At 43.4% G+C, this 21,019-nt stretch overlaps 1 protein-coding gene across 1 annotated transcript in view; it reads right to left on the reverse strand.

Annotated features, from left to right (window-relative positions):
* The window catches only part of TGFBI (transforming growth factor beta induced), a 36,825-nt gene extending 16,076 nt beyond the window's left edge, over positions 1–20,749 (reverse strand). Inside the window, exons 1-5 of the mRNA XM_054037848.1 lie at positions 20,557–20,749; positions 14,929–15,027; positions 3,765–3,829; positions 1,988–2,145; positions 493–657 (exon numbers count right to left, since the gene is read on the reverse strand). Coding sequence (XP_053893823.1) covers positions 493–657; positions 1,988–2,145; positions 3,765–3,829; positions 14,929–15,027; positions 20,557–20,678 — 609 coding nt within the window. The 5' untranslated portion in view covers positions 20,679–20,749. The remainder of the gene's footprint in view (positions 1–492; positions 658–1,987; positions 2,146–3,764; positions 3,830–14,928; positions 15,028–20,556) is intronic.
* Between the last annotated feature and the right edge of the window lie 270 nt (positions 20,750–21,019).

The following is a 21,019-nucleotide window of genomic DNA, read 5'->3' on the forward strand; positions in this document are numbered from 1 at the left end:
TATTGCATCATCTGTGTATAAAAATTCTATACAAGCTCCTTGTGCACCTATATACTGAACCAGGTATTTATATATAGAACAATGTTACAGCATCTACCTGTTTATATTTCTTATGTGTATCCACGCATCTATATTCTACTGAGAATCAGCTCCGACACTCCACCCCACACTGCACTAAGTAGAGCTCTGAGACAGAAGAGAATCAAGCTAAGTCTATGGTGTTGTGACAATATCTGCTCAGCTAATTTGGGGCTCAATCCTGGAACATGCAGAGTGCCTTCAATTCTCATTGAAGTCAATGGGCACCAATCACCTTCCTGTATCGGACCCTCTTCCTCAGAGTTTTTGGTCTGTTTATCATTAATATTTTACCAAAAAAAGATACAGTACAAGAAGTCTGGGATAACTTGCATAGATCCATTGACTTGCATCAGTTTACTCCATTTGAGGATCTGGCCCCTATTGTTACAGTAGTACAGGTAATTAACTTACTCCATTAGGATAGTGGTGGATCTGGAGATCAATATTCTGGTACATTGAAGGAAGAGACGTTCCATGTTTCAGGTCATCTGTTAGGACCCGTTTGTTCACCATATGGTAGCGAAGAGCATTTAGCAGTTCAATGTTAACATTACTGACCAATGAATCCAACATTTCCTGAAAATAAGCAAAAAATCAAAATTTTGCCAGAAAATTACTTAGTGCCATTAAATCTAGTGTAAATAGAATTCCTTCAATAGCAGGAGCCCTGCTATTGCACGGGGATTTTCCAGCACGGATCTTGACTCCCAAATGGATTTCTACAGCATTCCATGCCACTGTAAACAGGGGCGGCTCCAGGCACCAGTGCACCAAGCGCGTGCCTGGGGCGGCAAGCCGCGGGGGGCGGCCTGCCGGTCATTGTGGAGGCGGCAATCAAGGAGCCTTCAGCGGCATGCCTGCGGGAGGTCCGCCGGTCCCGCGGCTTTGGCGGCAATTCGGCGGCGGGTACACCAAGGCTGCAGGACCGGCGGACCTCCCACAGGCATGCTGCCAAATCCGTGTTACCAGCTGGACCTCCTGCAGGTGCGCCGCCGAAAGCCGCCTGACTGCCGTGCTTGTGGCAGCAAAATACATAGAGCCGCCCCTGACTGTAAAGTTCCCTGGCAACATCTTTCAATAATCTGTCTATCTAAATAGAAGCCAGGGAACCAGTACTTCAAATGCTGTTTTAAAATGAAAGTTGGGCAAACCTAAGGGACACGCTTGTCTTGGACTTTAAAGCCATACTTTCATGTATAACTAGCCATAACTATGTATGTGTCTAGCCATAAACTTTCATTTATGATCATCATTTGTATTGTGGTAGCTCCTAGAAAGTCTACAAACAAAGATCGGAGTGCCATTGTGCTAGGCACAGCAGGTGCACGTCATGAAAAGATCATCCCTGGCCCAATATCTATTTATTTTACTATTAAAATGTACAATTTGGCATACACAAGGTGAACAAGTCTGAATTCTCTCCCATTCCTAGGAATGGTCTCTCCGGCTCAGGGTTGAGGCACACTGGTGTGACTTGCGGTGAATGCTTTTTCCCATAATGTGTAACTAAACTATGGAACTCACTGTCACAGGAAGTCGTTGAGGTCAAGAACTCAAAAAAAGAGACTGGACATTTATATGGCTAAAAGAATATCCAGAGTGATCTTAATTAAAGATCCACAAAAAATTGTGGGAGGGATATTAACACTCATGCTTCAGGCATCCTCCAACTGTTAGAAATCATCATGAGACCTAACACGGGGCAGGAAGCAGATTGGTTACTCCAGGGTTCTTGCACTTTCCTCTGAAGCATCTGGGGCTGTGAGAGACGATGCTGGACTAGACGGCCCTAGCTCTGATCAAGCTTACACTGCCTCTGGTAGGGCTGTACCTATTCTGAGGACTCAGCGCTGTGACTCTAGAAGAGTCGGGGAGAGAACAAGAAAGAAGATGGATTTAATCTTACAGCAGGCAAAGCAGACCAGGCCTCATTGTTTGGGGCAAAGATTGTAAAACTTCCAGGTCCTTCAATTTCTGGTTTCAGGTTAGAGCTGAGAGAGTACAGTTGGGTGGTGGAGGCTCCAACAATCCCCAGGGTGTCATAGATGTTTGAAAGTGGCAATGCTGAAAGAAGAAAATATCAAATTTGATAACACGGGAGCAGTTCCAGCCCACAGCCATTCCCATCTCCCTGCACATTGCTGAATGAAAACAGAGCTGCTGGCAAAAAACGTATCTGGAAATGAAACACATCAGCAAACTCAGACATCAAAGGAATCGTTTGATATAGGTCTAGGTGCTCCACTCGATTTCCCATGTTTTGTCCCGCCTCCCCCAAGACATAGCAGGATACAATATAAAAATCACACAATGTTCTGTATGCTGACAACTTCATTCCCCCATCCCTGCATTCTTCTGAAATGATCCCCCGGCAGATGTATGTTTGTTGGTATTAGAATACTAGTTTATCCTTCACTGCTGTCCTAAAACTGGGTGAGATTATACAGCAGTATAAATCCAGAATTGACAACCTTAAATGGAGTTACTTTGGATTTATACTGGTGTAAAACGACAGTCCAAATTGGGCCCCATGTAATTGCGGCTAGAAAGTCAAGAACCAAAGAGGTTTATCAGTTTCATATGGTCTGTCATTAGACCTGAGGTTTTACATTTTCCCCTGATTGTTCACATTTAGAGATGTGAGTTCACATTTTGGGGCTTAGATTTGTACATTTTGGTCCTAGGAGATGTAAACTGTATCTCCCTGCAGCTGCTGAGTACACTGTGTCCCAGGTGGAATCTCCCTGGACAGTGGTGGTATCACCTTCCCTTAGGGCTGGTCTAATCTCCCTTGGACTCCCTTAGGACCCTTCACCCTCGTAGAAGCTGCCTATGGGATACACTGAATCAATGCATCCCCTGCTACTCCAACCACACCAACTCTGGGCAAGCACTGTCCATTTCCAGAGCTGACTAGCTGCAGGCACCCGACTAGTACAGAGACTGCAGAACCTCGTGCTGCTGCAACATCTCACCAGGTAAACTTGCCTCCCGCAGGACACACGAATGAATATGCCTGACTGAATCCAATGCGAGTGGCCTCTCCCTTTCATGAGCCCCAAATTCCACAGGGCCAGATCCTTGGCTGGTATAAATTGGCACCGTACCTTGACCTCAGTGGAGCTTCACCAATGTGCACCAGCTGAGAATTTGGTCTGCAGCATTTAAAATGAAATATTGCAATCCCCACAGTAGCAAAAGGATTGGGTAGGGAATGATTCAAAGACAATGACAAAGCACAAACCTTTTTACTGTATCCAGGGGATTTCCCACCTTTTTTGAGGTCACTATGTATCTTCTAATCAAATATATTTTGCTAAATTCATACTCACTAAAACAATAAGCATGCTGTGGAAAACTGTGTTACAGTAGAGAGTTTTATATTAAATTTCCAGTAGAGTTATATTACCCACTGGCATGAGTATTTTCTAACAGCCAAACTATCTTAACTTAGAATATGCGTTCAATAGTTTTAAGGGGATAGAACATTTCTGTCAAAACTTTGCATGTCCTGGAGCTGATGTGCCCCATAACTTAGTGCTCTACTTGGTGGGTTTGCCCTTCCATGGAGAGGGGAGTATTAAAAATCACACAATGCCCAAGAATCAAATTCACTTTGAACAACTGTCTATGCTAGAGCTGCAGAATTATAAAGCATCTATAGAAACAGAACACATTTTTACCAGCTGGGCAGCCTTTTTCTCCAGGTACCTTTTCATATCCAGGGCAGCACTCGTAGCTGATCATTCTGTAATAGGACACAGACACCTCAGATAATGACAAACAGTTTTTCAATCCATGCCGCTTCTACTCAGGCAGCCCAAGATAATCATGGAGGGACAACTGCTGTTCTCTACATTTGACTACAGTTCCCATGTATGTTGGGCATAAAGCAAATCCTTCCTGGCTAAATAACTAGCTATTCTTTGGGTGGGTCTACACTTCAATGAGCTGCACACTAGTGCAGTATTTTATGTGGCTGGGCTGCTGTAGTGCTTAAATGAAGCCGCTCCTACTCTGAGGGGAGAGCTTCGCCCGTCAGCATGAGAGGTGGTAGCTATACTGACTGGAGAAGCTCTCCTGCCGAGATAGTGCTGTCTACACCGGGGGTTAGGTCACTATAACTACAATTCTACCCCGATATAATGCTGTCCTCGGGAGCCAAAAAATCTTACCGCATTATAGGTGAAACCGCATTCTATCGAACTTGCTTTGATCCACCGGAGTCCGCAGCCCCACCGCTCTGGAGCGCTGCTTTACCGCGTTATAGCCAAATTCGTGTTATATCAGGTCGCGTTATATAAGGGTAGAGGTGTACGTGGCTCAGGGGGTTGGATTTTTCCAATATAAATCTATAGTGTAGACCTGACCATTATCTCTTTCAGGATTGCAAGCTTCCCTCTCGGCATAAATCAAACATTTCCCTTGAGGGTTTGTTCCCTATATATCCAAATAGAGGCCTGAAAACAATCTTATAATGCCAGTTGATAGAGTAGGAAGGTGACTGATTCGCAACTACCATCACAGCAAGATGAAGATTTTTATTTTATTTATTTAAAATACAAATAAGGTGACTTGTCTAAAAACAGCATGGAACTCAAAAGTCACACTGATTCATTTAAAAAAATTAAAGTGTGTTGGATGCAAATCATACTTCTACTGTATGTAAGGACCCATAAGAGATCTATGAGTGACAGTGGATGGCAATTTAGACATGAGTTTTCAAAGAGATATAGCAATAAAAGAGGCCTGCCTAAATTTGGTCTTGGCTATGTTTCCTTGAAGCATGCTACAGAGCACAAGTGCAATTCAATGGTATTTGCAAGAAAATGGAGATAGACATTCAGTCTTAATATTCAGCACATCCATGCTGACAGTGCACCCAGACTTTTTAAGTGCTGGTCACATCAGTTTGTCCCCAAGAGAGGAGTGACACAAAATATACTGGTGAATCCATTTCATCTAATCATCTAATTAGCCAAGTGCACTCTATTCCTAAAGGAGAATTCTAGCCAAGTAGACAATTGGTGAAACAAAAATGGAGTTGGGAAGCCAATTTTTCCCCCCCCTGGCCTTAAGGCAGGTCAACATCCCTTATAACAGAGGTAAGCAGTTTGTCTGGTTGGAACCAAGTAATTATATTTCACTTGACCAGACCTGGGTTTGGTCTATCCCAGTCTACTAGCCAACTGGATTTTGCTCAATCTACATCACAGTAGGTGTATGTCCACAAGTTGGAAGCACATGCGTTCACACTGTATACTCCATTGGTCTCCCTGCCAGCTCCACTACTGGGCTCCCCCCTGGCCCATACCAGGGAATTGAAATTGACAAAATTCCTTCTCTGAATTGCTTATTGTTAAGAAGTCTAATCAGTTTCAAGAGCTTGCTGGGTCATAACAATGGAATTACTATGCGAAAAAACAAAGGATGGTGAACAGGCATTGATTGATCTTTTGTTTACACCTTAATAGCCAGTTGCTCCCCTCATATTCATATATGCATCCGAAGAAGTGGGCTGTAGTCCACGAAAGCTTATGCTCTAATAAATTTGTTAGTCTCTAAGGTGCCACAAGTACTCCTGTTCTTCTTTTTGCGGATACAGACTAACACGGCTGTTACTCTGAAACTTGTCGTAAGGCCACAGGGTTCATTGTGTATTTCATTTTCTGTGAAGGGGAGTCAATGCCCTCTTACACAAACAGATCACACCTCTATACCCCTTACATATTCACCTCCCCTCCTCCTCTAGCAAGTCCTTCACTCCTTACTCATGCAACCCCATAAAATGAATCACTGTGCAGTATACATGACACCCCATTTTAGACCAAAATATCACATCCTAAACAACCACCTAGAGAATAGCACAATGGTGGCGGATGCACACAATGCTAACTATTGTAGAGATATGTTTGTAGAAGATTATAATTTAGGAGACGCTCCCTCATAAGGGACAGTATTATGAACACAGGAATTTGGAGATGTATCCTGAAGGCAGGGATTGAGAAGACTGCACATGGCTGCATGCAGCAGTTCACCAGAGACGCCTGGCAGTTTCTTTTATTAATGTTTTATTCCTTTCCCATTCACTGGGGGGTTCATTAAATAAACCCCAGGATAGTTACAACCAAAAGCCTACATACAGGATTCAAGTATGGTCTCCATGCAATGTTGCTTCCTCACAGGAGGTGCAGCCATACGTTCTAGAACTAGTAATAATTGTTCAGACGGTATTTTTCTTTTATAAAGCCAAGAACTGAATTCTATGGGTGGGGAGGAAAAGTATAAGTTGATTGACACTGTACATTAATACTATGACACGTTTGAGGCAGAAGAAAACTCCTTTTATTAAATTTTAGTCGTTTTAATTACTTTGGCTTGGAGTTACAATGTCTCTTAAACAATGTCTGGAGCACTCAGTAACAGTCCCTTGTGTCTACTTGGTAAGGAATGAAGCTGCAAGCGCCAGTTTACTTTAGCACATTAAAACAAGCTATTCAGATATCTCCTGGGCTTCTAACCACATTTAATCACTGTTTGGATAACAGGCTGGAATTCTATCATGTTTCCCTTAACAAAGCAGCCTCATGTTTTCTTTCAGCCCTGTTGTCAGCCCAAGTCTTCCCTTTAGAACAGCTATTAGCTCATTTACATCCAAAGCTTTGCAACTTTATTAATTGCTCGAGCAGATTAGTTCACCAACTGCAGTTACTTACAGTGAGTGGGAATGGAGTCTGCAATCTCTCATACACACTGACATAAGGGGCCAGAGAAATCATTGGAAGTGGCAAACCGATTGATTACAGAACTGTCGATTTCATTTAACCACCATCCACTTATTCCCTGCCTGGTCTGTTATAACAAAACCACCCACCAGATCCTCACATGGTGTCAATCAATGTAGTTGCTTTGATTTATAGCAATTTACATCAACTGAGGAACTAGCCCATTGCATGTGCCACTTTACAGGTTAAGAAATAAGTGCAGGCAGAAGCATTGTTTTCAGATCTGTCCCCCTTAAGAAAATACGTGTCTATATTAACAGAGGGGGAAAAAAATCAAAACAGAGTTTACCAATTTATTGTTCTCTGAGGTTTGTTTTACTGGTCACCTTTGCAGCTGTTAGAAGGGGACAAAACAATTTGATCTTAGTGCCACCATAGTGAAGAAGAACAGACACTCCTCTTACAAGGTACCCTTTCCCCCTCTGCAGAATTTCAAGAGCTGACTTTCAGGGAGCTGGGTTAAAAAAAGAAAGCAAAACCCAAAGCCCTCAGATATTTATCATCATTTGAACACTGTTTCAAAACACACAAACACAGTGAAAATGCCTTGAATTTAAACAGAATTCCTCTGGGTAATTAGGAGTCAGTAAGTGAAACAAATACCTGCACTTCTGTGACAGCAGCAAATAAATTCTGTGTCATGGTTTCCTAACAAAATTACAAAGCAAATCCAGACTGATGGTCTAGACATTATATATGCCATGTGGGAAAGAATTTGCCTAAAGCAATCCCTTCTTTGACGACTTGGGATCTTAACACCCTGCTGTCCACTTTTCTCAGCTCTCCTACCTTCCATGTTCATTAGTAACACTTTAGTCTCTCCCCTTTCCCACCCCCGTAACTCTAATTTCCCTTTTTTCCACCCAAGACCCTAACTCAAGTCTAGACAGTCCCTCAGTTCAGAACCATAATCAGTGGCAGGGAGCGGATTAAAGAGAAATCATTCTGAAGCTCAGCATAAGTAATTCTTGAGCTATGATGTAGTCATTAAAAAGGTTCATTTACAGATTGACTGGAAATTAATGAGCTATGACTAACGGGGCAGGAAGCTCCTGATACGCATCACAGAATGTGGTCTAAACTCATTCCAGGGTAACACCACTGGAGGCTGCCTCCAGCGATGAAAAGCCTGCTGAGGGTGGTGAAGTTGTATCAGCAGGTAAAGGCTGGAGCCACCATTGTGCCCCTCAACAGAGGGAGATGCTAACTGGAATGTGGTAATGGCTTTAGTGCCAGCTCCTATAGCACCATTGCCTGCCTTTGCCCTGAGTGAATCTCTGCTCCAGTGCAAGGGGTCTTGCAGTCACAGGAAGGGGTCACTTACCAGACCTATGTGCCTTGACCAGCCACCCTGTGCACCAAAGATGTCCATTGTCCTCCCACCTGGCTGTCTATCTCCCCACTCCTTTTCTGCACTACCTCATTTTCCGTTTAAAAAAAAAAAAAAAAAAGATGTATCCTAACGTGATTCCCATCTCTTTTTCGCTCTTCTCCCTTCCTGTCACCTGCAGCCATCCTTTCTTGTGTCTGGCCTATGTAGAGGGGCAGCTCTTCCAGGCAAGCGTCATCCCTCTTTTTTCACCTCTGTAAGGCACCATGCAAAAGTTACAGGGCTGTGTAAAATATCAAACTTTAAAATTGCTGTCATTACAATATTCCTGGGGAGGCAGGGTTGGGACATCAGCAGCCAATAAGAGGACACCAAATACTTTCACTGGCCAATGGAATCGGTGACAAACTAGAGCATGCTATCAATGCCCAACCATCGGGGACAGAGTTTTGACCTTCTGTTGCAGAGGGGCCAGCTCCATATCAACTGGAAAAGAAAAACAAATGCTGTACATTCCTCCTCTCCAACACAGAATTTGCTGTAGCCATATCTGTCTATCTAGGTCTTTCTATAGTGCTCATATCTGTGGTAGCTATGCCGTAGTGACCTCTGAACTGGATTGCCGCAATACCTTCTTAGATGCTTCAGTCAGTACAGAAGGTGGGCTGTTCAAAGCTGTAGGATGTAGCACTTCTCCAGAGCCTCCCCTAACTTCCTGTTGGATTGTCCCCAGAAGCTAACGTGTTGATTTTCATCCGTAAAAGCCCTAAATGGTTTAAATCCTGGCTATCTCAGAGGCTGCCTCTAGACCAGTGCTTCTCAAAGCCAGTCCGCCGCTTGTTCAGGGAAAGCCCCTGGTGATGCGGGCCGGTTGTTTACCTGCCACCTCCGCAGGTTCAGCCGATCGTGGCTCCCACTGGCCGCGGTTCGCAGCTCCCTCGGCCCGCGCCACTTCCCGCAGCCCCCATTGGCCTGGAGCAGCGAACCGCGGCCAGTGGGCACCGTGATCGGCCAAACCTGCAGACGCGGCAGGTAAACAAACCGGCCCGGACTGCCAGGGGCTTTCCCTGAACAAGCGGCAGACTGACTTTGAGAATCACTGCTCTAGACCATATGGGGAGGCCAGCTGGGGTAGATTATCATTGTACCAGTTGAGATCAACTAGTGGGCCCTAGCTTTAAACATCTAGGCTGCAAGTGTAATGCTGACCGACCCAGGTCATCAGCAGGCGGGATCGAACCGGGGACCTCTGAAGCTTAGTGCATGAGCCTCTACCGCATGAGTTAAAAGCCAACTGGCTGTTAGCAAAGGCTGCAGAGCAGACTCATTAATCTCTCTCGCTAAGTGGTCTCGGTGCCACTAAATGGGACAGAACACCACACCCAGGAGGTGTGTGGGTTACACAAGCAAGAAAGGTATTATTAGGAGAAAGACTCTGGCTGTGAAATTGGCTCTCTCTGTCCATCAGAGCCAGGTTCTGTGCTTCAGGGCATGGATTAAGACTCACCTGCCTCCTCCAGCTTTTGCCTTTGGGGTGAGGAGTGGAGATGGCAGGGAGGGCGTGGAGCTGTTCAGGGGAGGGAGTCCGCTTGTTAATGAGATCTTCAGTCTAAATTTTTGTGCCTCTGCTTGGAGCTTGCCACATAAGCACATTTTAAAAGGCAGTACAGAACTGTGGGCTCAATCCAGCCCTGGAGTAACACTACTGATCTGGGTGGAGTTACCCCAGGGATGAATTAGACCCAGTGATCTTTGGTCTTTTGTGGCTGGATCTGAAAATAACCTAACACCCTCCTGGGTTGTTCACAAAAAAAATCATGCTCTGTCTACGCACAACACTGATGAGTGCTCGGAGAGTAAGGGCTTCCCAAAACCTCCCTGCTGCTCAGCACAATGAGGTCATTTGCTTCCACCTCGGCTCGGTTGCATTTTCAAATCAAATGCCTGGGCAATCTCCCAGCTAGGACCTGCTAACTCACTTAAGTCAGCCATGTTCTCCCACAGTCAGTTGTGACCCAGGTAGAGCAAATACTTGATGAAACTACTCCTAATCAGGGATAGGGTTTTAACCCATTCAGTGTCATACACTGGATGGGATCTGCATCACTCCTAACCCCGCCAGAGGTCTATCATGGAGTAAAAGGTCACACTGGCATGAGGCCACTGCGAATGAAACTACAGTATGTCAGGCAGCCAAGGAAGAAGACTGCAGTAGATCACAGTACGCAACAAAAGGAGAGACATTGGCTCAGAGTGAAAAAAGTGCCCATGCTAATCGATGCAACGGTTGTTGGTAGCTGTACTGTTAATGTCAAGGCAGATGAAACTGCAGAAAGTTGTGTGACAAGGGGTTTTAGCAATATTTCTAGCAAATGGAAGGTTCCAAATACAGGACCAAATTCTGCCCTCTGTTATATTCTTGCAACCCCCCCACATCCAAGCCCACATGTACCGGTTAGGCAGAATTTTGCCCATAATGTACATAGTCCCATATGAGCCTGTATGAGTATTTATAGTCAGTGTAGGCATTCAGTTAAGTTTTGTTCTTATATGGCTACACATTACATAGTTTACAACAAAAATCATGAAATACACTTCACAACTTACAGAACAAGCCGGTGGTATGCTACTTGACAGCACTTGAATTTGCCAAATTCAGTACAGGTTTATGATGTCTGATCATTGGTTACAGATCATTACATCTCAACAAGGCTGGTGCCAGCTATGAAGGTTAAATAAGCAACCCCCGTCAGAATGCTCTCCTACAAAGAGCATTTGTCATACGTTCTGTAATGCCTTCTGACCACAATTTCCTGCCCTCCCAGTCAAGTAGTTTCAAGTAAAATCTTTATAGTTATTAAATCAGATTTTAGTTTCAAAAGGCTCCGCTGTAAAATTCAATATGCAGTAAAACTTACACGGAGCTTCCCCATTTTTATTAGTCATTGTTTCACACTGTTGTGATCTGAGGGTCCAAAATTAAAATTTAAGTGCATTTTTCAAGGTAATAAAAATAAGCTCAAGCATACATTACCAAATAAAGATCCATTTATAATAATTTTCTGTAATTAAACTCATATGTTTTGTTTTATAACGAGAACCAGAGACTTGTTCTTTTCCTGAACTGGAGAAATCACGTCAGCCAAAAGAAGAATGTTAAATCAGCATGGGAACGAGGGAAAGCGTTAAGGGGCAGCTTCATACAATCAATGATTTTTGAAGGATTTTAAAAGCGAAATTATCCAGGCTCTCTTTGTTCTTAACAGAAAAGTAAGGAGTTTAATTATGTTCATGATTCAAAAAGCATAAGGCTCTAATAGTGCTGCCATTGGATTTAGGAAAATATAAATGGAGATAGATAAATAAAATACCCCTTTGCCTTTGGATTAACTACATAACCAAAAGTAGAAAATTGCTTAGTTGCCAACACAAAGACTTTGCTCATTAAATCAAAGTAATATCAGACATCTTGCCCGGTGTCTCATCCCACATCATTTCATTTCTTCCAAACACCACAATTCAATTCTTTAGCAAAGAGCAGAACACCAAAGAAGCAGACAAGACAGTTGGAGTCACATTTGATACATCTGTTGAAATGTCCATTATTAATCAGATACAATGTATTGCATATATGCTCAAGTATTTTACAGCAATGGTCCAAAACTATATGAATTAAGGATGAAAGCCTGCAAAAACTTACTCCCAGGCAGGTGCTTACTACCATAAGGAGTCTGTTGATATCTATGAGACAACCCACAGTAGCATTTGCATGAGTCGACCTTAATATACTACTACTGCTGTGTTTTAAACCATTCAGGTAGAATAATGTGATTTCTAAAATGAAGGAGGGGCAACATACATATATCAAAAAGAGTTTTTAGGACAGATTTTTTTAAAACCTGGATTCCCCTTTTGTCCCTGCAATTATGTGCAGGAATAATGTAGATCGTTCAGGGATGTAACTACTCCACCAGATCATGTGTAAATGCTAAGTCTACCCACTGGGAATTGCAGCTTCAAAAATACATACAGGTTGTAAATGTGAGAAAGGAAGCTTGGCCAGAAAAATGAGCCACTTGTCTCCTAATGCCCGAGATCACAGACAAGTTACATAGAAATCAAAGATAACTTAAGAGCGGAGTAATATTAGTTTAATAAGAGCCATTTAATATGTCCTTAAAATATGCACAGCATTTTTCCTGTCCAGTTTCTGTAGCATTTTTAAAGATGGTGGGTGTGGGTGTTGCAATGACTGGACTGTCAGGGTAATCCTTTGGAGAAGGATTTTGCCACTCTGAAAGAGAGCCAGGCTTAACTGTTTGAGCAGGCCCACTGAAATCAGTGGAACAGCTCATGAATTCAGGTATTACTGAATGCAAGCAAGGGTGGCAGAATCAGGTCCTTTTATTGCATTCCACATGACCTAAGCAAGTAAACCTGCTGATCCTACTGGGAGTGGAAGTTACTATTGCTTCAGGGCTGTAACAGCTTGTCTACCTGTCTTATTCTGACGACAATCTCCTCTCCGATCCACATGGAGGATCTTGACTCTGCTTTCTCTGGGAAACAGTCTTCCACCGACAGCCCTCGTAAGTACATCCTTGGCAAGATGGGTACAGGGATCTTTTTTCAATGTTTGGTAAAAATCCAAGCACCTAATGCAATTTGCCTACAGCATGAGGCCTACTTCCCTGATACACTCCCCGCTGGCTCCAGTACTGCAGCTCTAATCAGAGACGTTTGCTGGAGACACTTCCCTGTGGAGCTCACATCTACTATGCGGAAAAAAGGGGAGGTGAAATCAAAATAAGTATTTCCTTTTTAATGTATAATTCTATATCTCCAAATCATAGGCCAGATCAGACTTGCCCTCCTGCCCTCCAGCCCACGCATCAAAGGGTCTCAGCCACTTCTGCAAAGCTGGTGGAACACTCTCCATTCATCTCGCATCCACAGCAAGGGTGGGAAGAAAGGAGGGGATGGGATGGGTCAGTGGAGGAGTGAGCAAGCTGGGAATGGGCTCTTAGCCTCCCATGGACTAATATAGTCTTTCTTCAGTTTTAATGAGTTACAGCACCTCCATGTAAAGACTAAGGAATCCATTCCTTTAGCTGAATCAAATGGAAATATGCTGAAAGCCCAGAAACTGTGCTAAGAGGCAATTTCTGGTTTTCCTACCTCTTAACTATACAATTAACACAGAGAACCAAACTGAGGCTCAGTACATCCAGTTAAGCCAATCTACTGTTTTCTTTAGAATCCAACTTAAACTCCAGTTTGTCCATTCCGGTAGACACGGTGAAAGATCTCTCAGTTTGCTGTTTAGCAAAGAAAGTTTATTTCATTTGAACTCGAGACGGTTAAGACATCCCAAAGACTTGGTTTCATACTGGACTGGGCAGTAAAATACTTTCCCAACTGTTCTCACAAACATCTGGGTGATTTGATGTCAGTTCTCTTGATTAAATGATTTTCTACACGAGCTCAGTCAAGTAGAAATTGCTAATCCTTTCATTTCAACTCTTACTTTTTTTTAAATTTGCATGGAAACCTTTGTTTAACATTGGTGTTAGAAAACACAGAACTAGCTTACATAAAACCCTCCAACTGGCATCTGTCTCTCAGAAGCTTGTGAAGCTACCTCAGACCCAAATTATGATTTTGGGGGGCTTGCGTGACCTTGCAAAGGCTTGTGGCTCTTGGAAGAGACAGACAGACTTCATCTCAAGGCCAGCACAAGCATGGCATACACATTATGTGATGACTGCACCTTTCAAAAGGAAGTGCGGAGGCTGGTTCCATAGATTACTTTATGCAACAGCTACTTGAAGATTAATATTTGCAGGTTTGGGCACAGAACTGATCTGAAAGCCTAATTAGTTTTCGGATGACTCTTTCAGGAAAAAATATTGTCTTAATCTGACCCTCTCACTTTGTTTTTTCTCCATAACCCAAAAATCTACATATGACCATACATTTTATATTGTTCCCAACATCCATCAGCTCTGAGCTGCTTCTTTGTAGAGAAGCAGTATGGGGTCTAGATATGGGAGATGAACAGTTAGGTACCAGATAACACCTGTACATACTTCATTACAGCACTGAGAGCTCTGTAAGTGCAGAAAAATACCCCCCATTTATAATGAATAATTTGGATTTATGCAGCCCTTTCCATCTGTAACATACCAAAGTGCTTGAGGATCATCAAAGTTTTACAGATGGGCAATCATGAGACAGAAAGATTTATTTGGGAATGGATGCTGAAGACTCAACGTATAATGCATAAGAAATAAGAAGGTTCCCCATGTTTTTATTTACCAAGAGTGAAATTAACACATCACTGCCAAGGATATGACACTACTGAAATCCCATTTAAGGCCTCAGAACAAGTGGCCCTTACCTGTCCAATGATTTCTCAACTTTTGGGAGGCTAGCAGGGGTTTGTGTCTGACCGTTCATTCCAATTAGCACATAAGATGTCTGATAAATATGAGAGCCTTTCCTCAAAATGCACTGTTTAAAAATCAATTAGAATGCGGATAACAGCATTTAATTAAACTGATCTGAAGTACATATAAACAAGAAGCCCTACATTGTAATCACATGTCCAGCGTGTTTACTAACAGCGGTTTCTTTTTCATAAAAACACTTTGTTTTGAGCCAAAAAAGCCTAATGTGTGTATCCATACTGAAGCTTTTTAGTGAGATTTCTAGATACTCTCAAGTACTTACGTTGATTTTCCACAGACTTTTCTCTGGTACCACTGTTTGCAGTTTGTGTAGTATTTCCTGTTTGTTCCAAGAAGCTTCTGTACAGCACACACATTGGGGCTATAGATAAAGAAAGACAGAAAAGATACTATAAGTTTCTCCCTCATTCAGACATATAACATTAAGAGATACCCCATTGACAGTAGGTCTGAAAGCAGCACTTCGATTTTTATGAAGGAGGAATATTTTATACCTGCAATTTACCTTTCTAAGAAATCAGAATCCATAGTGACTACTATAAATTAAACTGAGAAAGTGCTCTCCCTTCATCAAGCCAGGATTTTTCTTTCCTGAATGCAAAAACCTGACCTTTTCCAGCCCCTCAACAATAAAAAATTACAGCTAAAATTACAGTTTCATAGATTCTAGGACTGGAAGGGACCTTGAGAGGTCACTGAGTCCAGTCCCCTGCCCGCATGGCAGGACAAAATACTGTCTAGACCATCCCTGGTAGACATTTATCTAACCTACTCTTAGTTGCATCAGGGGTTCCACTATGGACACCAACTCACAAAGGAAAATAAGCTCCGGATAAAGACTTGATAGAGTAGATAACAGGGTGAAGATATTTAAATAAAGGGAACAAAAGAAATAACTATTTTTTTAATTAAAAATATCAGGATCCTTAGCTGAAGATTAAACTAGAACTATTTTGTACATGAAATCAGAATTGTTGTGTTACTAATAGTTAACGTGTGCTACTGTTTCAACACAGTAAGTTTTTCATAGATTAAATGATGGATTAATATGAGCACATTGATAGTATCCATCAGTTATCCTGCAAGGGGCCGAGCACTCTGGACGCAATCCTGCAAATCTGTTAAGCAAACTGTCCCACGGAAGTCAATGGATCAGGGCCAAAGTGCTCAGCATCTGACAGGATGAATAGGGTCATTATATCGGTCTGTACACTAAGCTATGCTGATTTCAGGAGTAGCAGGATATGGACAAAAGGATGGTAAATGCTGGCAGTACAGTTTGTTGCCTTTAGGGATGGGATGTCTCCCACACAAACTACTGCCCCAGGGTCCTGATCCCTAGACGTGGTGAACACCCACAACTCAGAGCTAAGTTAGCAGGATCTGTGGATCTCAGCACCATGTAGGGTCAAGCTCTGAATGTAGCTTGGCTCCAATACATTGTTTGCTTTCCTCAACAGTTCCCAACAATTCCAGCAGCGGGTTACTAGTGGCCTACTCCTGTGGAGCACCGACTGCCAGCACTATTCCCAAGAGGTGCTCTGCATGTTACAGGAATCAGTGGAGCTGTAATTCACTGAGCCAGAAACCTGGGGGGAGGGGAGAGAAACAAATCACAGTGGTCTCCTGTTACTTACACTTACTCAGGCAAAATACACTACTACAGTCTGTTTGCACATATGTTCTGAGGTATTACGAACAATGCTTCCTTGTCCAAATAAACACAGGAGATTTTGTGGTGTGGTATGGATTCACCCTCACCCGCCTGTGTGGGTCACGTTCTCACTATTGCACAAAAGCTCAGTTCTCCAATGGTTGGTCTCCCAGCCATTAGTATGAATTAGTGAGGTTCTACTATATATGTTTGCTAAATCCACGGCCAGTCTCAGTGGGAGTTTGGCTTCTCTTCAGTAAGTCTTTGTTAATCTCGCTGCAGCTTTCATCTATAGAGACAGAGCCCAGTCCTGCTCGGTGCCGGGCACTTTTGCCACCCACTGAAGTCATTGGAAGTTGAGGGCTCTCAGTGCTTCACAGTATTGAGCTCACACTCACAGTTTCCATAATTTCTGCCATTTCCAATCAAAACAATGCATTTCTGCTTGAAAGCATTCATTGCACTTTACGTGCAAAATGTGGCATGCAGGGGAAAAAATTAAAAACGAGTAAAAATAAATCAGACTGCCGGCTCTTCAGTTGGCCTAGCCTGGCCTAGCCTCATTGACTTTAGTGCAGCTACGCCAACGGACACCAGTGGACGATCCCGCCCCAAAGGTACAACCCACAGACATTCCTGCACCTTCTGACTCAGCCTACCTTGGCTTCTCTCGCACTGCGGCGAGCAAGTCTGGCTACAACCAAAGAGCTCCTAGATTTCAGTGTCCATTTGATTGGACAGTCCCGCCAGGATTCATCCTTTACGTGTGTGGCTACTGGAGAACTAGTTTTATCGTGTCTTCTGCATCCTTTGGAATGGTCTCCTACTTGTTAAGAGGCTGATGAAGAAATACTTGGTACTCGGAGTACTGTTTTCATATTAACCAATTCCCTTTTTTTTAAGCTAAAATACTGACGCTACATGCTGCTGCTGTTCAGGTTTTGATTTATCAGTACAATGCCATGCAGGTTCAGATCAAGCCCCAGTAAAGAAAAAAAAATGGTGTGTTTTCAGTGATTCCCATAACAAAACTAGAGTAGATGCACTGTATATTATAGTGTTCTGCCTAGTTTAGATTTAAATGAATCTGTCAGTACTCTACACGTAAGTCCCTTATTTCAGCTGTGCAACAATTTAAAGTGAAACAAGTTGACTTATATATAAATTGTTTCCTTTCGTTGATCACGTGTTGCTCGCCAGTTGGTCCTTAACTGATATCCTTAGAGTAGGAACTGTCCTTGAAAGTTTGGAAACAGCCTAGCACATAGTGGATGCTTCCAAAAAGAATATGCAGCTCGATCACAATGATTTACCTACCTGCCTTCAATGGAGTAAGTCACTGCCTATTTTAGGACAGTGGAAACGCATTATTGTCACGCAATACTTTCCCCCAAGCAAATATTTCTATGTTGGTGTTACTTTATCTTCTGCGATTCTTAACTGCAGCCCCACTCACAGATCTGCCCCTGTTCACTCTTTTTAAAATGTGCATAAACTGTCACTTATTTCTATAGCTCCAGATTCTGTCTCCCTTACTCCTGTTGAGTAGTATCTTCCTATGCAATGAGTACTATTGGCTTCAATAGAACTACTCATGGAGCAAGGTGATATACAACATGAGTAAGGGTGACAGAATCTGGCCCTTTTAAGGTCTCTGCTAATGATACATGAATGCACTATGTCCAAGAATCCTTTGGTTGTTTCTCTATTGCTACATGTTTGACACAGCCATACGTTGGCATCCAAATACTTAGTTTGCGCTTACTTGATGCTGATAAAACGGAACTGTTTTTATAAAGCTCTGTCGATCAGAAAGGGACTAGTGGGCCAAATTCTGCTTTCAGTTATGCAGGATTTCATAGAATCATAGAATATCAGGGTTGGAAGGGACCTCAGGAGGTCATCTAGTCCAGCTGCCTGCTCAAAGCAGGACCAATCTCCAACTATTTTTTTGCCCCAGATCCCTAAATGGCCCCCTCAAGGATTGAGCACACAACCCTGGGTTTAGCAGGCCAATGCTCAAACCACTGAGTTATCCCTATCCCCACTTACATCAGGGTAACTGACAGCAGCATGTGATTCACTTCATCCATAAACACTCGCTTCTTGTACTCCCCCAGAGATGCCAGTGCTGTTAGGAAAGCAATGGCAGAAGTGTGCCTCTACTTCTATTGATTGTACTGGCAACAACATTCTCCTCTGTCTCCAGAAATGAAGAGTCTTAGGAGAAATACATTCATTTAATGTAAGATAGGGCTGTAGTAACTTACCAATTGGCACACTTTCATCTTAAAGTTATTAGCAGAACTTAGCCATTGTTTAGTTTCAAGGCATATGTACATGGAGGGCAACATTGCATGCCAATTACTTAAGACAGGCAATAGTCTCTAGAACTCATCCATTAAGGTTCTATATCTCTAATATACTGTTTTTACAATAGCTGATCTAGTTTCCAGATGACATGTTGATCGCAATATTTCACCATTTCTGCCTTTAAAAAGAACAAAAAACCTTTTGTGGCCTTGGCTCCAACTACCCATCTGACCTGTAGCTTCCCTTTAATCAACATCATGTTGCAATGGTGAGCCATGTGAATTTTGTACCCACTTCAAGATTCTATGAGATTCCCAGTCAGATCTCAAGAGAGGCGTGAGTCAGTGTCACAAACTACAGATTTCACAGTTAGTGTTATAGCTAACAATGCATCTGTGTCAATAGAACCAGCATCAGTACCGTGTGTGTTACCAATCCAGGAGAAGATGTCTACACACATTTTTAGATGTTCTTTGGGAAGTATACTATTAAAGAACTGATTACTTTTGTCAAGAATTCTTTCAAGATCTATTGAAAAGGTTTACATGAAACACGACAGTTGATTAGGGGGAAAAAAAAAAGCCCTTTAAAATCTGTCTGACATTACTTCAGAATATGTAAACATAAAATTAAACCAGAAATAGACATGGAGAATTTCAGCTCTGCAGATCAACAAAATAAGACAAATTAAAACATTATGCAAACACTCCATGTAAAATTCACTACAAACACCTTCTCTTTCTCATGTGTTGTCTAAATGCTGTAGTCCTGATTTTGCATGATGTTAAGTGTGGATAACATTCTTGATGCTCTGAAGGCACAAATATAAAAGATTGTCCCTGCCCCAAGGAGCCAGGAGTCTAGCATCAGAACTATGCCAAAGTCCTTATAGACAAAACCGGACGATAAAGTCCCAGCCACGAAGGGCCACTCTAAACAGAAATTAATTTTATGTGATACATAAATATAACAATGTAAACTGGTCTAAAATGGCCCGTGCAATACCAAGGCACCAAAGGAAAAAATAAGTCATGCATAAAATCTGTTATTTTGTGACACAATCTCACTACTGTTTATATTTAAATATACAGTATCATATTATTAGTTTTGCAAACATTTGTTCAGTAGAACAGCATCCATGTAACTTTACTTGTGTGTAAGTACCTTCCTCTTAGCAGCTCAGGATGCCTTACAACCATTAATAAAGCTACTGAAACCCCTCTGAGATACATTAGGTGGAAAATAGAGACGGCTTACAAACTTTGGAATTTTCTGATTTCCCATTGAAATGTCATTATGGTCAATATTTTTCAACAAATTCTTTCCTACTTTGGGGGCACAGAAAGACTAAACTTGTCCAGAGGTGACAACAGTACATCCTGCAGTATTTAAGTGGTTAACGCTACTGGAGAGAAGCTGAATTTTGGGGTCTCTACCATTATTCCAGGCTATCGCTGATGTGTTCATCCTACCACACTCTAAGTTTCAAAAGGTGTGTACACACACACACACGCACGAAATATTATGTATGGGTGTGCATACACTCGCTTCTGAGAGTCCGGATTGATTATAGGCAGCATCTCATTCGAGTAGATTTCATTGTATATGTCTAAGTCTGATTGTACCAATACAAATGATTAAACAGACTAAGCAGCATCTACCCCAGTACCTGCAAACACAGGGGGATAAATAAGCCTTGATCCCTTAACTGTCAAAGGCGGCTAGTTTCCCTGGCCGGCCCTGCAGGAATAAATCAATGAGCACTAGCCTCCAGCCCACCCATCTCCCGGCGGGCAGAGGCTGGCGCCCGGGGAGTCTCCAGTCCCCCCGCTCGGGGCCGGCAGAGGTCTGCGGCCAGGCGCTGCGGAGCGAAGTGCGGAGCCCCCCGGCCCGGCTCCAGCGGAGCGCTGGGTCCCGCCTTACCCGTGCTGCCGGCCGCGCAGCCGGCTGTGGTGCAGGACCTGCTGGTAGGGGCTCCTGGCTGCCCCGGACAGAGTCACCCCCAGCGCCCAGGCCAGCGCCAGCAGCAGCACGCCGCGCTCCATGGCGCGCCGCGGGGACGGGACTGAGCCGGCGGGGAAGTGAGAGCCCGGCAGGGCGGCCAGCCGCGGTTAAATACGAGCCAGAGGGACTGAGCGGGGCCGGGCAGGGGGCGGAGCCGGGTCAGGCAGTGGGATCGCGCTGCCCCTGGTGCCCCCGGGCCGGGGAGCGCAGCTCCCACCCCGGCCGCAGCCAGAGGGACCGTGTGTGGGGGGAGCTACTCTGGGAGAGCCCCGGGCAGGGGGAGCAGGCTGCGGCCTTGGCAGCCCCCCTCCGCCTCTGGCAGCCGATTGAAACCGGAGCGGGAGCGTTCACACAGCATCCAATGAGGAGGGAGTCCTGCTCC

The sequence above is a fragment of the Malaclemys terrapin genome, chromosome 8 (assembly GCF_027887155.1).
Source record: "Malaclemys terrapin pileata isolate rMalTer1 chromosome 8, rMalTer1.hap1, whole genome shotgun sequence".
In the NCBI taxonomy this organism is placed as follows: domain Eukaryota; kingdom Metazoa; phylum Chordata; order Testudines; family Emydidae; genus Malaclemys; species Malaclemys terrapin.